At 42.0% G+C, this 16,777-nt stretch overlaps 1 protein-coding gene across 2 annotated transcripts; it reads left to right on the top strand.

Annotated features, from left to right (window-relative positions):
- Nucleotides 1–3,332: 3,332 nt before the first annotated feature.
- On the top strand, nucleotides 3,333–16,224 carry SNRPA1 (small nuclear ribonucleoprotein polypeptide A'). Of its 2 annotated transcripts, XM_081228033.1 has the most exons (9): nucleotides 3,334–3,499; nucleotides 5,032–5,179; nucleotides 6,182–6,260; nucleotides 10,296–10,342; nucleotides 10,632–10,734; nucleotides 11,319–11,398; nucleotides 11,803–11,878; nucleotides 12,525–12,618; nucleotides 16,006–16,224. In XM_081228033.1, exons 1-9 carry the CDS (start codon nucleotides 3,418–3,420, stop codon nucleotides 16,062–16,064), a joined length of 768 nt encoding a protein of 255 aa, XP_081084159.1. In that variant the 5' UTR covers nucleotides 3,334–3,417; the 3' UTR covers nucleotides 16,065–16,224. The 2 variants fall into 2 exon arrangements, with proteins under 2 accessions (XP_081084160.1, XP_081084159.1); XM_081228034.1 differs by lacking the exon at nucleotides 11,319–11,398 and having other exon boundaries at nucleotides 3,333–3,499; nucleotides 11,783–11,878.
- The last annotated feature ends 553 nt before the right edge of the window (nucleotides 16,225–16,777 follow it).

Genomic DNA, 16,777 nt, shown 5'->3' with positions numbered 1-16,777 from the left:
AAAGAGAAGCCCATGCACCGCAACAAAGAGTAGCCCCTGCTCACCACAACTAGAGAAAGCCTGCACGCAGCAACAAAGACCCAACTCAGCAAAAAAAAATAAAAATTCCCTTCATCCACAGATCCAATACAATATAAATCAAAGTATGAGTTCTTTTTTAGATACAAGATTTATCTAAAATTTCTATTAAAATGCAAAGGGCAATAATAACCAGGACAATGTTGAAAAAAAGTGGCTCTTTTTTGAAGCGAATATCAAGTTTTAAAATAGACCTTATTATTATAAAGACAGTAAGATGGTATGCAAAAATAGGCGACTAAACCCATGGAACAGAATAGCTAGTCCAGAAGTAAATCCTCACATATTTAGACATTTGATTTATGAAAAAGGTAGCACGGCAACACAATGGTGAAAGGATGGGCTTTTCAATAAATGGTGCTGGATCAACTGAATACCCAGATGAGGAAAAAATATATCTTGATCCCTGCCTCAGAGTATGTATGAAAATCTATTCCAGACAGATTGCAAATCCAAATGTGAAAGGGGAAACAATAAAGCTTTTAGAAGAAAAGATTTATAATTTTGGCATAGGCAAAGATTTCTTAAAGAGGACTCAAAAAACATTAACCATATAGGGAAAAGTTTGTACATTAGACTGTTAAAATTAAGAACTTCTGTTCACCAAAAAACAGCGTTAACAGAGTGAAAAGGCCACAGAGAGAGGGAAGATAGTCACTGTACTTTTATCTCACAAGGACTTCCATCCAAAAAAAGGCACCTACAAATCAGTAATAAAGGACAGCCCAATAGAAAACCAGACAAAACACCTGAACAAACACTTCACAAAAGCTAATTAAATGGACAATAAATATATATTTTTTAAAGTTCTTAACTGTGTTAGTAATCAGAGAAATAGAATGAAAACCACAATGGGATACCACTACCAACCCACCAGAACGGCTAAACTTAAAAAGACAGGCAATACCAAACGTCAGTAAGGAGGATAAACTGGTACAACCACTTTGGAAAATTAGTAGTATCTACTTAAGCTGAAAGTAAGTAAACCCTAATGGCCCAACAATTCTATTTCCAAGTATATATCAGTATATGTGTTCACTTAAAAATATAATGTTAGTAGGTGCACTATTTATAATAGCTCCAAATTGAAAATTACCCAAGTGCTCATCAACAGCAGAATAGACAAACTGGAATATTCACACAATGAGAAACTATATAACAATGAGAATAAATGAACTATATCTACACACAGGTTAAGCAAGAGATGCGTAATGTACAATTTCATTTTGCATAAATACAAAACTAGGCAAAGCCAGTCTACGCAAGATGTTAGATTAGTGGTTACCATTGGGGCAAGGGTGTGGCTGGAAGAGGGCAAGAGGGGTGTTTCTGGAACGTGCAATTTCCTGTTCTTGATCTGGATGTCAGTTGCTTGGGTGTGTGTAGTTTGCAGTCTGCTGCATGTATATCATGCTTCAATAGAAAGTTCAAAAGGAATCAATTCCAGGGGAATTGGAGAGCTAAATGTGAAGGATAAAACAACTGAGCCTCTAGTAGATAACACAGAAAAACATTTTGGAGTTGAGGGAAGATTTCTCAAACAAGACACGCACGTGCATACGCATAAACTAAACTATGTAAAAATTAGAAACTTCTGGTCATTAAACAACACCTTTTCATTAACAGTGAAAAGGTCAGTAAGCAGAAAACCCTTTCTGGGTCCCAGACCTACATGACCATAGTAAAAGTGTCCCCCCCAAGATAGGACAAAAGACACTGTCAATGGGCAGGGCTTCCTGAGCTAAGAAGTTCTTCTGATGTCTGTTCTTGAATTGGACCCTTTGAAAGCTTGTTTCTTTTTCAAAATGGGAGAGGCAGTCACATTTCTTATCCTTTTGATTCAATTTACAGCCCAGATCATGATTTGGTGATTTAGGTAATAAGATGTTTTCCTAGACCAAAATGGATTATAATGAGGATGTATATGAGGACAGTATTTCCACTCCCTGTGAGGTCTTTGGTATTTAAGCAGTTTTAACCAAAAAAAAAAAAAAAAAAAAAAAAGTGAAAGGTAAACCACAGAGTATACTCATGTCCAGAATATATAAAGAAATCCCATAATGAATAATAATAATAAAAGGCAGACAACCCAATAGAAAAAGATGGGCAAAGACTTGAATGGGCACTTTGCAAAAGATATCAAGAGTGGACAACGTATACAGAAGATCCTCAACTTTATTAGTTATTAGAGAAAAGCAAATCAAAGCATTAGTGCAATACCACTACACACCCACCAGAATCGCTAAAATTATAAAGACTACAGTGCCAATGAGGCTGACGTTGGAAGTGATGAAAACCCTAACACACCACTAGAGACTGTGGAAATTATTTCAGCCTCTTGGCAGTGATCGTCAGGCATTATCTACTGATGATACCACATCCTATGTCCCATTAGTTCCACTCCTGGAGAAATTAAGATGCACGTGCATCAGATCCATGCACATGAAAATTTATAGCAGCATTATGCAGAACAGCCCCAAACTGGAAACCCTAATGTCCATGAACAGCAAAATGGATAAGTTATGGTATGAGAGACACAATGGAATTCTATACAACAGCAAGTAAACAAACCTCTGCTGCCTGCAACCTGGATGGATTCCAGGCACGAAACAGAGCCGAAGAAACCAGGCACAAAAGCAAATTGCATGAATCTATATCAAAAGCAAGCAAAACTAATCTATGGTGTTGGATTCGCAGTTGCCTTTGGGGAAGGGTGAGGGGGGCAGGTTTTCCGAATAGTGTTCGTTTAGGAGGCCGGCGGCGGCCACGCGGGTGTGCTCACTCTGCTGCAGATTTCTGATCTGCGCGCTTTCCTGTGTACCAGGCTTCAACATGAATATCTAATTGTCTATAGAGCACAGGCCTAACCACAAATTCGACCGGGGCGGGCGACCCAGCCCCTGTCCTCACCTGGTAGGCCGGGGGCCAAAATCCGGCATCCATCACTGGACCCACGGGCCTAGTGAGGACAGTCACATCCTCCCTTTCACCTCACGGTGCACTGATGCACGAGAAAGTTCCCTTCGGGGGCTTTCACATTTTGTTAACTTGCGGACACAGCTGTCTGGACTCGGGGGCCCTACAGACCGCGGCGGCGCCAGAGGAACGGAGCCAGAACCAGAGGCGCGGCGACGCGCGCCGGACCACCGCAGAGCCCGAGCCCGGGAGGCGGAGCCCGAGCCCGGGGGCGTGGCTCCTCGATTGCTTCGGCCTGGACGCCGCTCAGCCCGCGCACGCCGGCGGCGATTGGTGCTGCCTGGCGCGGGCGCGGGCGCGGTGCACGCTGGGACGTCGGTGCGGCGAGAGGAGCGGGCGGCGCGGCGGGCAGAAGGCGGCAGGATGGTGAAACTGACGGCGGAGCTGATAGAGCAGGCGGCGCAGTACACCAACGCCGTGCGGGACCGCGAGCTGGACCTGCGGGGTGAGTCGGACGGGGGCGGGCGGTCCGGCCTCCCCGCCCGCCAGGCGGCCTGGCCTAGCCGCGTGCGCCAGGCAGCACCGTCCCTGGGCCGTCCCTGGGCCCTTCCGAGGCGCTCCTCACCCCAGCTCCTCCCCGCACACACGGGGCCGCCGCGATGCTCCGGTAGGACCGCGGGCCTGTGCCGGGCCAGCCGGGCTGGCTTCGCGGCCTGAGCCGCTGCGGGGCCGGGAAATACACGATCTAGCAGTTGGGACTCTCGTGCGGAGCGAGACGCGTTAACGTGCTGTCGTGAGAGTGTAGACAGGGTAAGGGAGCGAGGAGACGAAGTACGGGACAAAAGCGATTGTCTTCCCGACATTTGTCCCTCATTGGTTTCAGTCGTCTTTTCCCCTTTTACCAGAACATTGCAAAGAGCGGACAGTCGGAGCGAGGCTGGCGCTGCCGGGTGCCTGCGGAAGGGTTGCGGAAGCCCCCGAACTGTTAAGTTCCTGTAGTGATTTCCGCCTCGGCGTGCAGGTCGTCAGCATTTTAGGGGGCGGCTTTTCCGGGGATAAGATATTCAGTCTTGGCCTGAGATTTCGCTCCCACGGAGAAAGTGCGGTCGCCGGAGCAGCACGGCTGCGGGCTCTGCTTTCTGCTTGTTTTGTTTGCTGACAAAGCCCAGTACTTTCGTTTTGTTGAAACTAAGTTTCTTAGAGAAAGGTTCAACTCAAGCGTAACCGACCGCTTTCACAGTCTTGGCACAGGTGATCCCTGCCTTCTCTCTGAGTCTGAAGTGCACCCAGCGTTGAGGAGTCTTGTTTTGGTGCAGCACTTACTTTGATGTAGCCCTTACAGCTCTGCACTGTGTACTTTCACCTTGGCTCGTTTAACTTCTTTTTTTCTCCGAGCACTTAGCACAATAATTATGCCCGTGTTAGACAAATCAGGGAGTATTTGAGTTGTCCACAGGGTGATTTACCATTGTGTGTGAACTATTGACTTGCAACTCTGGGTTTGAGCTGGGGGAGGTGAAGTAAGGGGGAACTGTCATGATATCATGAAGACATCCCAGTGAGTTCTAGGAATCGGGCCTGTGGGATGCAAAAGAGGTTGAGAGCTCTTGTCCACCATGTGTGAACAACGTTTGGACGCTGACAGTTAAGCAGCTCACAGCGTAACCTCAGGCCATTTCACTAGCTCTGGGGCCTTGCTTAGAGCAGCATGAGGCACCTTGTAAATATTCTTGAAAACTGTAAGGTACTAGTTACTGATAGTAAGTATTCTCATCATTACTGCCCTTGTCTCCATCGCCATCTTCATGTCCACTGCTAGACTATAAGCTTCATGGCAGCTGGGACTTGTGACTGTCTTGTTCCTTGTACTGTGTGCCAGTACCTTGGCAGTGTCTGGCAACGGCATACGTGCTAGGTAAACACTTTTGGAAGGAACATTAGCTGTGAGTCCAATTACATGAAATGCTGCTAATGTTTTAGGTGCCTTTTAATTATATTAATACTTGTGTGGGTTTTTTTTTTCCCTCCTTTTTGCAGGGTATAAAATTCCTGTCATTGAAAATCTAGGCGCTACCTTAGACCAGTTTGATGCCATTGATTTTTCTGACAATGAAATCAGGAAACTGGATGGTTTTCCTTTGTTGAGAAGACTGAAAACATTATTAGTGAACAACAACAGAATATGGTAATTGTCTACTAGTGGAAAGTAGCTTTTTCCCCCTAGAGTAAATGTTGCAGAGTTCCCTGAAGAAGTTGCAGTATATACTGCTAGTTAAACCTACATATTTCTTTTTTTTTCTTTTTAACCTACATATTTCTTAAATGGAAAATGAGCTGCACTTGTCCCATACAGATCCAGAGATTAATTTGTCATTGGTCTAGTCTTATTTGCATTTATTCAGAAATCTTGTGTGTGTATATATATATATGTTCATGGTAAGTTTCTAATTTAAGTTAAAAACATGCTGCTTTGTACATATTTTGGCTGATTTCTAAAATAATAATTAAAATTATCGGAGGGGTCATATTAAAGAGATAACATAAAATTCAACAATTATATTTTTGACTAAACATCTCATTCTACCTCAAATCTCTGCTATTTGTTTTTCTTTAACTGCAGCTGATTTTTAGAATATTGCTTATTGAAATTAAGATCTTTTTTTTGACCCACGTTCATCATCTCTGAATTTTGTTGGAGAAAAGTTATTAAAGGTCTATAGACAATGTCTTTAAGAAGTTCTGGGTGTTGAGTTGCTTTTTTTTAATAGGTGTATTTCTCATGAGTTAACTATTCCGTTGTGGTTTGGTTGGTGTATCTTGTGCTTGAGCTGTGAATGCAGAACCACTTGTATTTCTGTGCTACCTGCACACAAGTCCTGAGATGAGCAAAGTAAGTCTATTTACACAGGACTTTCTCTTTGTCTTAGGTCTCATTAGATAGTGTAGCAGTGGAAAGAGCCCTCGGCAGCTTTCAGGAGGCATTTCAGGAGGCATGGGTTTTAAAATCATCCCACTTCTGTGACCTCAGACAAGCTTCCGCTTTGTGCCTCATTTTCTTTCTGTTAGAGTGTTGGAAGAAACATCTCTAAGGTTCTTCCCACTTTTAAGTCCTCTGGGCAAGGGCTTAGATGAAGTTGTTAGCTTACTTAATTTTTACTTTCATTAAGATTTTTTCTTTTTATTTTAGCCGTATAGGTGAGGGACTTGATCAGGCTCTGCCCTGTCTGACAGAACTCATTCTCACCAACAACAGTCTTGTGGAATTGGTAAGTTGAACAGGGGAAAAATGTATTTGCAGGGAGGAGTTAAAGGTACTACATGCCTTTTATAGAAAACTTGGAAAATCCAGAAAATTATCTCATCATCCTTTTTCTTTTCTTAATTAAGTCAGAAAATGGGCCTTCTTTGGTTATGTGTTGCAAATATCTTCCCACTCTCTAGCTCACCTTTTGACTCTCTTAGGGTCTTGATAGAGAAGTTCCTAATTCAAGCATAATCCATTTCATCAGTCTGTTGTTATTAGTACTTTTGAGTTCTGTTAAGCTTCCCCTACCCCAGGGTCATAAAGAAACTCACATATTCTGTTTTCTAGAATCGCAGTGTCCAGTATGGTAGCTACTAGCCACAAGTGGCTACTTTGAATTAAGATATACTAGAATATAAAATACACTACAGATTCTAGAGAGTTAGTACAAAAAAAGAAGAATATAAACTATCAATTTTTTTAAACTGACATTGAAATGGTAATATTTTGGAAAATAGGTAAAACAATGTATTATTAAAATTAGTTTCTCCTGTTTTAATGTCACTACTAGAAAATTACATATGTGACATACATTAAATTTTGTTGGAGAGTTTTATTCAAGAAATTATTGTTTTACTCCACATTTAGATCAACGATCCATTTGAAATCTGTTTTTTCTTTTTTAAAAAAACATTACACTTTGTTTCTTTATTTTTTTATAAATTTATTTATTTATTTTATTATTTTTGGCTGCATTGGGTCTTCGTTGCTGCGTGTGGGCTTCCTCTAGTTGTAGTGAGCGGGCTTTGCATTGCGGTGGCTTCTCTTGTTGTGGAGCATGGGCTCCAGGTGCACGGGCTTCAGTAGTTGCGGCTCACGGGTTAGGTGCCCCTCAGCATGTGAGATCTTCCCGGACCAGGGCTCAAACCCGTGTCCCCTGCATTGGCAGGTGGATTCTTAACCACTGTGCCACCAAGGAAGCCCCTGAAATCCAGTTTCTTATAAGATAGGGGGCAAGTTTCATTTTCTCTATTTGGATATGCTTATTTTTATGCTTTTTAAATTTCTACTCTGTGTATAATTTTTAACAAAATTGAGCTTATACTATACATTGTTTTGCAACCTAAATTTCTCAAATACTGGATGTTTAAGTTCATATGATATAACTTGATTTTAGGTTATTATGCCCTTAACCCCTCCCTTCCCTATTTCCCTGATTTGTTCCTTTCCTGGTGGATGAGGTCTATAAGCTTCTTTCAGATTCCCAAAGGAGTACTTGACTCCAAAAGTAAGAAAGCACTGATCTGAGGGCATGTCCTTTCTAAACTATATGAGGTATGTGCGTTCATAGGGAACGTGTGGCATGATGGGGGCAGTATATTCTGTGTGTTGTAATTGTGTTTAAAGCTGTTTGCAAAGATGAAGGCTGTTTGTCCAATCAGTCACTGAAAGAGGTGTATTAAAATCCTACATGATAGTGGATTTGACTGTTTCCATGGAGTTCTGTCAATTTTAGTTTTATATATTTTTAGGTTATTTTATTTGATATATCCAAATTTTATGTATCTTACTGATGAAATAAACCTTTTATGTGTGGTGACCCTCTTTACATCTTATTAGTGCTGTTTTACCCTGGTTGTCTATTTTATCTGCTGCAGTATACCAAAACAAGCTTTCTTTCAGTTAGTATTTGCATAATCATTTTTTTCATCCAAACTTTACATTGTTTTTCTGTACTTATATTTTAGATTTGTCTCTTGAAAACAGCATATGATAGGGTTCTTTTTTTAAATCCTGTCTGAAGTCTGACTTTAAAATGCAATAGTCTGTTTATGTTTAATGTAATACTGGTATATTTGAATTTATCGTCTTTCTTTTCTAGAATTTTTTATTTGTTCCATCTATCTGCAATTTTTTTTCTCTCCTGTATTGCTCGCTCTCTCATTTTTTGGCACTTCTCCTTTTGATAGTTTAGAGATTAACTAATTATTAAATAGACTCTGTTTCTATTCTTAGCATCCTAGGAATTAGCACACCCGTATTTACCCAAGTGTAAAGCAGTTAACCAGCACCTCTACCTCCTGAATAATGAGGCACCTTAACCTCTCACCCCACCCCCCACCGTGAAGACATCACTGTGTTTTGCACAGTCCGTATGTGTGTCTGTGTGTGTGACTAAAGTTACTGTTCTTCCTTTCTTTTGGTTTTTGCAGCTTTATTGAAGTATGATGGACAGATGAAAATTATATATGTTTAAGGTGTACAATGTGAAATTTGATATATGTATACATTGTGAAATGATTACCACAGACTAACATATTCACCACTTCACCTAGTTACCTTTTTGTGTGCTCAATAACACTAACACAGGGAAACCTCAGGATCAAGACAAATCAAAAATATTCCAAATGAGTCTGATTCATGTTAAATATTTCCTGTCTCAGTGACTAACAGGCCATGTTAAAACCAGTCCTAACTCCTTTTGGAAGTCTTCTTCTGTTACCCACATGAAAGGTAATGTAAGAATTTTGATTGGTGATGCAAGATTGCTAATTCTCATTAGGTAGTTCTCCCCATTAGTCAGAGATCAGCCATGCCAACTTGGAGGTCTCACTTGGATTCTCACAAGAATACTTGAGATCTACTTTTTTATCATATTGAGTACACCATATGTTATTTTTAACTACAGTCGCAATGTTGTACCTGAAATCTCTAGAACTTACTTATCTTATAACTGAAAGTTTGTGCTCTTTAATCAATAGCTCATCTCCCCTTTCCTCCACCCCCCCAGCCTCTGGTAACCACCATTCAACTCTGTTGCTGTGAGTTGGACTTTTCTTGAGATTCCACATAAAAGTGAGGTCAGGCAATATTTGTCTCCCTTTGTTCCTTTTTGGATTGTTCTTTAGATTTCCTTTAGTGATGGTGTGCCAGTAGCAAGCTTTAGAGCGCCCTCCCATGCTGTTGTGAGGTATTTAAAAGTGGCAACTTTCTGAGCACCTGGCTGTGTTGCCCTCCCCTGCTTTTACTTGTACTTTTTTCCTCCTTGTCCCTCTTGGCCCTGTCCCACTCAATTCAGATCTGTTCTAGCAGTTTCTCCTCTGTGTCAGGCTTTGTTCTGGAAAGGGCACAGTTTCTGGTGGAGTGAAGTCCCAGATTGCTCGAGCCCTTCAGGCGTCATCACACACTTAATGTGTTCATTATTGGGACATGCCTATCCTTTGCCTATCCTTTCTCAAACTGGGTACCTGTCAGTCGCTTTGGAGTTCTCGGGTCTGTTGGACGCCTCTCTGCCTTTCCTCTCTTCTTCCTGTATGGATGTTGTCACCAGGCAAGTCGTGTAGCTCTCACAGTAGTTCGTCCTCACTGGCTCCTGTGTTAGGTTCTTGCCAGAGTACCTTTTCATCTAGTTTGCTTGTAGTTGACCATATGTTTTGGTTTTCCTATCCTTGTTGCACTGTGTTTTATGACATAATTTGGGAAGATTCAAAAGCTAACCTGCCTTCTTCCCATATACGTTTTTTTTTTAACTGTACTCCTTGTCCTTGAAATTTTTATTTGAAGAGATTTGGGGGCGCCCAGAATAAAGGTGCCTTCCCTCAAAGATGACATACCCGTGTTGCTCCCAGGTACCAGCAGGAAAAACCACCTTACACCAAGATCACGGTTTGAGGTTCCCTATGTGAACAACTTGCTCAAAAGTCACAGCAGTTTTCACATTGCTTTCTTTTCTCAATCACTGCTTTAAGCTCAGTAGTCCTTTTAAATTTGCTACAGGAAATGATTTTTTTTTTTTTTTTTGGTCTCTTCTGCTGTTGAGACAGAAACTGTTGTGGCCAAGATATTAAGTTTAAGAAGCTCAAATTTATGAACCAGTGTATTCAGTAGAAACGTACCAAGCATCTGTGACGTGCTAGTGTTGTGCGCTTCTGCGGCAGGAAAAACAAATAAATGCATAAAAGACAAGATCAGTCCTTGCTCCAAAGGCATCCACCATTCCACAGTATCAAAATGGGGTGTGGTATTCGTGTTCTTACCTGTGGCTGTTATTTTACAGGGTGATCTGGACCCTTTGGCATCTCTCAAATCATTGACTTATCTAAGGTATGGAAATTATTTGTGGTGGTGACAATAAAGTCTTTTAAAATAACACCATTACCAGCCTTGATCTTAAAGTCATCAGTTAGTAAAAAGTACCTTTAAAAAACAAATAATGAAAGTATTTCCTTTGGGCTCTGTTAAAATTTCCCTAGTGTTAAGTTCTTATGACATTGAAATGTGAAGAATAGTGAACTTTTCCTTACTTCTTGGACTCATTAGATTTTATTAAAATGGCCCTCTTGAATGCTATGCTGTGAACAACATTGGCATTGTATTGTTCCTTTTCTTGTAGTATTCTAAGAAATCCTGTAACAAATAAGAAGCATTACAGACTATATGTGATTTATAAAGTTCCACAAGTCAGAGTACTGGATTTCCAGAAGGTGAAACTAAAAGTAAGTATTACTCTGTTGTAAGTCATTATAGATTGGTGTGTTCTCCTTTATATTTTCGTTACTGACTTTTTAAATGGCGCAGTGATTTTTATCATTGGTTTATAATGAGAATGGGGAGGGGATGCTAAGTCAACTTTCCCATACGGTGTTTATGGTGGGACTTTGAGCTCCGGTTGTCTTGTGCGGGGCCGGCCTTTCTAGAGGTGGCGCAGCCTCAGAGCCGCCGTGGGCACTGTCACAGCAGACGGCCTACTTAGATGCGCTCCCTGTGGGGAGTGTAATGTAATCCACGTTTCAGTACCTTTAATTGTTAGAATGATTTTCCCTTCATTGGGGGATTGTTTTTTTTTTAACCCTCTTAGTTCCTTGAGAGCCCCTCCTTGAAACTCGGAGAGGGAACTTTCTTCAAGGACCTTCACCAGAAAGGCGACCACTGTGTCTCCGTTTACTTTGAAATTGGCTTTGTGGTATTTTCACCAGCCCAGAGTATTCCAGGAGAGTTTTCTTCCATGTTTTCTGAGGAATGCATCTAAATGCATGTGGTATTCCTATTTCCATTAACTGTGTGTGTGGTGTCGCTGTAGGAGCGTCAGGAAGCAGAGAAAATGTTCAAGGGCAAACGGGGTGCACAACTTGCAAAGGATATTGCCAGGAGAAGCAAAACGTAAGATCCGGATATCCAACTTCACTCCACTTCACCTTCAGAAACATTATCTGTCTGGCATTTTGCCTCCTGCAAAATGAAATGAAACACCTGTGACTAATACAGTACTAAATTTGCGTGATGATGATCCATGACCATCAGTGGTCCATGTATCACATGAGATTTCTACCAGATTAGCAGAGCAAATATTTCAGTATTCAGTCTTAGTGTGATATTATATACATACTCCTTTCTCTGTAGGAAGATGAACTGGGTGGTGTTTCTGAAGGAGAGAGTTTCTTGTATCAGTTTGTTAACAAAGATAAGATACTACACTGGTTGAATTACTTTCAAAAGCTTTTGAAAGTAAAAGAGAAGCAATTTCTATTGGTCTGGATTTGACAGTTTTGTACTTCCCTCCCAAGTTTCAATCCAGGTGCTGGTTTGCCAACTGACAAAAAGAAAGGTGGGCCATCTCCAGGGGATGTGGAAGCAATCAAGGTAATCATGTGTTAGGATTCTTGGACTGGAGTGAGCTGTTACGGGTTTAGGACACAAAATTATGTAATAACCCAAGTAATAAACACTGCAAAATTTCCCCACAATTGTTAGAATCCAGCTGTATTTTTGTGTAAGGAAAAACTAGCTTAAAGATATCATTTGACCAGACTTTGACTTGAATTAATTATATGAGCCAGTCAAAGTGGAGGCAACTCTGGTCTTTCTCATTTTCCCAGGATGTGTTTATTTGAACAGTTAGTTACCTTTGCATGCTGTCTTAGTTTTTACTTTGAAAGATTTGCTACCTGAAAGATCCTGCTCGATGAGAGATCCTAATTTTATAATACTGCCTCCTAAATTATCCAGTAGCATAATTCCAAATAGGTACTTCAATTAGCTAAGATTTTAGGACACGAGCAGCGATTATTTGCTCTCTTATAATAGGATCTGCAGCTGTTTACCAATTTTGGAAATTTATGATTCGGATTTGGGGTTGATTTCACTGTGCCAGTAAAATTCTTCCCCCAACAAAGAAGTATTTCATATTCCAACTCAAAAAGATGGTGTGAATTCCTGTGAGTGTTTTCTGGGTGGTGGAGGCTTAGATGAAAGTAACTGTCCGTCTCCATTGTCTCCTGGCATCCAGAATGCTATAGCAAACGCATCAACTTTGGCTGAAGTGGAGAGGCTGAAGGGCTTGCTTCAGTCTGGTCAGATACCTGGCAGAGAACGCAGATCAGGTAACAATGTTCTGTCTTTATTTCCAAATTAATGGTACACTTGGAGTGACTGCAAAACAGTTTAGATGCTACAACCCAAGAATGCTAGAATAGTGCCTCATTACCATCTAATCTAATCCACACAAAATGCCTTTAAATGCTCTTTGAAGATAAATCATTTGTTAAAGAATGTTATGTCATAGGACTCTAGGGTTTTTGTAAAAGTTGAGACAAACATTATTTCATAGCCATGGAATGAAAGGGAACAGTGGAGGTGACCATGTTGCCTTTGACCCCTGTCCATGTAGGCTAGCTTAGCAGATGAGGACACAGGCTCCAGAGCCAGACAGGCTGAGGGTCGGAGCTTAGCTTCACCAGTTCTGTCCTTGGGTAAATTTCTTAATCTCCACTTAATCTTAAATCTGTGTCCTTATCTTTAAATCTGAGATAGTGATAATGGTAACCTCAAAAGGTTGTTTGTTGGGAGGACTAAGTAAGATACTTCCGTACGTAGCACTGAGCGTAGGGTGTGAGCCGTTCTGATAGTAAATGCCAGCTTTGTGTCAGGCAAACTGGTGGACACTTGGGTATAAAGTGAAAACTACCCCAGACCGTGCATATTACAAGTTTGATATGAATATAACTAGGACCTCTGTCTAGACTGGCAGCTCAGGGAAAGTTTCCTTGGGGAAATAATGTTGGAACTGAAGCTAAAAACGAGTAAGACATTAATTAGACCAGTGGTTCTCATCCGTGTGGTCCTTGGGCCCCTGGGGCGCACATTTCTGGTTTCCTGGGTGACGGTGGAATGGGGGTGCATAAAGCACCTCTGTGCCTACGTGGGTGGTTGGCTCCCTGCACTTGTGCTGGCTCAGGTGAGAGGCAGGCAGCTTCACCAACGTGAAGTGAGCTTGCCACTTCAAGGAGAGCAGCTAGTATTTGTTACCAATGATAATATTCAAAATTTCAAGCAGAAATTAAAAGCTGGGAAACTTTTTTTCCACAGTTGTAACCTTGACAGTTTCCCAGTACTTCCAGACTTCTCTGCGGAAATTGTTGCTATTAATGAATGTGATTTTTTTTATATAACATATAAAGAAATGGGTCAACATTTGGAAGACCTGCATAACTCAGTGAGCAACGTTTTCCAAATGATGTTACAGAGTCATGCATGCATAAATGATCCATTCAGAGTACAGAATAAACCGGTGGATTTTCAAGTCAGAGAGTATGAAAAGTTCACTGATAAGGCTTCAGACTCCACACTGCAATCTAACCTTTAAGAAACTACCACTTTCAGGACTTCCCTGGCAGTCCAGTGGTTAAGACTTGGCTTTGGGGCTCCCCTGGTGGCGCAGTGGTTGGGAGTCCGCCTGCCGGTGCAGGGGACACGGGTTCGTGCCCCGGTCCGGGAAGATCCCACATGCCGCGGAGCGGCTGGGCCCGTGAGCCATGGCCGTTGAGCCTGCGCGTCCGGAGCCTGTGCTCCGCAACGGGAGAGGCCACAACAGTGAGAGGCCCACATACCGCAAAAAAAAAAAAAAAAAAACTTGGCTTTTACTGCTGTGGGCCTGGGTTCAGTCCCTGGTCGGGGAACTAAAATCCCACAAGCCAAGTGGCGTGACCAAAGGAAAAAAAAAAAAATACCACTTCTGTCAAGTTTGGGCATAGTATCAGAAAAGAATATCCACAACTGCCTGCAAAGACTATTAAAATACTCCTCCCTTGTCTAACTGCATGACTGTGTGAGGCTGATTTTCTTCATACCCTTCAATCAAAACAACATACTGTAGCAAGTGGAATGATGAAGTCAGTACAGGGGTCCAGCTGCTATTTGGCAGACATTACAGAGATGGGCAAAAATAGAAAATAATGCCGACTTTCTCACTAAATATTTTTGTTTTAGAAAATATTGGTATTGTTATATTTTATAAAAATATAAACATTGTTACTATATAATAGATTTATTGTTTTAATGAATTACTGTTTTTTAAAATACTTTTAATTTCTAACATACTGTCGATAAACGTAATCTATTTAAACCAAAGCTCTTTGGGTCCTAAAACTAAAGTATTTGAGAACCCTTGAACTAGACAAAAGCAGAATGGCATTCTCGGGGGAAGGAAGTGCACTGGCAGAAAACCTGTGATAAGAGAGCCTTGCACACTTGGACTGAAGGAGGACAGTGTGAGCCAAGGTCAAGGGATGGGGGGGAATGTGGTGAGACGGGCAGCAGAGTGAGCTCTCAAGTCTAGCCCCTCGGGGGACTGCAGGCCTCGTGCCGGAGGAGGTCTGCGGTCCTGAGAACAATACAGGTCTGTAGAAGGCATTCAAGGCTCCCTGGTAGCAGCTTGGGGAAGGAAGCTGTGTCTAATTACTTATTGGGACTGCAGTATGACAAAATTACTGAATTAATTTGCTTCCCCTAAACTGTTTTATTTGGGCCTTAGGCTAGCTTGGGATTTTTCAGTGTCATCTAAACATGCGGGCACATTGAGGAGAGGAAGATGGAGATTGTTCCTGGTTCTGTCAAGTTCAGTGGGCCCAGGCTTCTGAGTAGCACTTCCTGTATCTAGAAATGTAATGTTTGGGTCTAACTAGAAACAAACATGAGAAATTTTCCCTAACATTGACAGGGTTAAAACATTTCCTTTATCAGAATACATTGACTAAAATATCTGCAATAAATTGTTGACAAATAACAACCGTTTCATTGTTGTTGCCATATTTTTCTTAATTTAGAGACATAGTCACTAACTGACTATCCTCAGCATGTGGTAGGTATTCCCCCCCCCCCGCCGCCCTTTTTTTTATTTTTTTGAGTGTTGCCAGTTTCTTTGCCCATAGTTGTGGCAAGAACAACACACAAAGTATAAGCTTTTTATCTTTATAAAAAATGAGTTATCAGGGCTTCCCTGGTGGCGCAGTGGTTGAGAGTTCGCCTGCCGATGCAGTGGACACGGGTTTGTGCCCCGGTCCGGGAGGATCCCACATGCCGTGGAGCGGCTGGGCCCGTGAACCATGGCCGCTGAGCCTGCGCGTCCGGAGCCTGTGCTCCGCAACGGGAGAGGCCACAGCAGTGAGAGGCCCGCGTACTGCAAAAAAAAAAAAAAAAAAAAAAAAAAAGAGTTATCAGCTTGACCAGAATGGGTTAGAATGGCAGGCAAAGAGTTTGACTTTCATAAAACACCTTTGTGACCCTTCCCCTTAGGAACTGACAATCCTTTCCAATACCTGCCAAAGACAGATGGTCTCCAGACCCTAAACTCCTCAAGGCAGAGGCTGCTATTGGGCTTTTGTACCTTACCCAGGGCCTGGCACACCGCAGCCTCATGGATGGGCGCTCACACACTGAGCAAGCACGTTCTCTAAAATTGATATGACTTCGGGCTTTGTGTTTTTCTCTAGGCCCCACTGATGATGGTGAAGAGGAAATGGAAGAAGACACAGTCACAAATGGGTCCTAAGCAGGGTGGCCTCTAAGGATCTCAGGACATATAATAGTCCACTTCAGACAGGTCCTGCTTTTTGAATAGCCTTGTTTGTGTCAGCAAAGTAGAGTTCATAAGCATTGTTGAAATGCTTAAGACTGCCGGTAATTTTGTAATAAAACTTTTGAAATCTAAATGCCAGTTTTCTATCAATAGTGTAAATAAAGGACACTCTGCTGTGGATTGCACATCATTGGGGTGTATGTGCAGTGAGGCCTGGACGTGTGGGAGTTGGAAATGCAGGAGGGTGGACCTTGTGGATAGGCTTCCCAGTCCTCATGAAATGTTTAGGTTTTTAAATTCATAATAAAACTTACGATTATCTGTGTGCTGCCACTAATTGTCAGAATTTGTGATCTTGGGTGCATTTTTTTCTGCATGAAGAATAACAAGAGCTTTGTTAAAGGCAGCCAGGCTCTAGGGCTTTACAGAAGTCAACATCCTTTAAAGTTTTTATTTAACCCTACATACAAATATGCAAACGATGAACTGCTGGTTCGGACAGTTAGAGGGGATGTGATGTCTGCCTGTCAGTTAGTGGGATTTGTGCAGAGCAGCAGCACGCTCCAGTGCTGAGGATGCAGTGGAGGAGTCGGGGCTGCCTGGCGGCCCACTAAGGTGTGGTGTCCAGCTCCTGGGTGCCCATTACAGTCTTCATACCGTGCTGTGGCCAGTTTGGGCTAATCTAA

The sequence above is a fragment of the Mesoplodon bidens genome (assembly GCF_964165515.1).
Source record: "Mesoplodon bidens genome assembly, chromosome: 3".
NCBI lineage: Eukaryota > Metazoa > Chordata > Mammalia > Artiodactyla > Ziphiidae > Mesoplodon > Mesoplodon bidens.
This window is presented reverse-complemented; position numbering and strand designations above follow the sequence as displayed.

Bases quoted from the DNA above. Each gene is read 5' to 3' on its own strand.
- SNRPA1 (XM_081228033.1), top strand. From the start codon at position 3,418: ATGGTGAAACTGACGGCGGAGCTGATAGAGCAGGCGGCGCAGTACACC. The intron at 10,735-11,318 runs GTAAGTATTACT...GTGTCGCTGTAG, and splicing joins TCCAGAAGGTGAAACTAAAA to GAGCGTCAGGAAGCAGAGAA. The intron at 11,879-12,524 runs GTAATCATGTGT...CCTGGCATCCAG, and splicing joins GGGATGTGGAAGCAATCAAG to AATGCTATAGCAAACGCATC.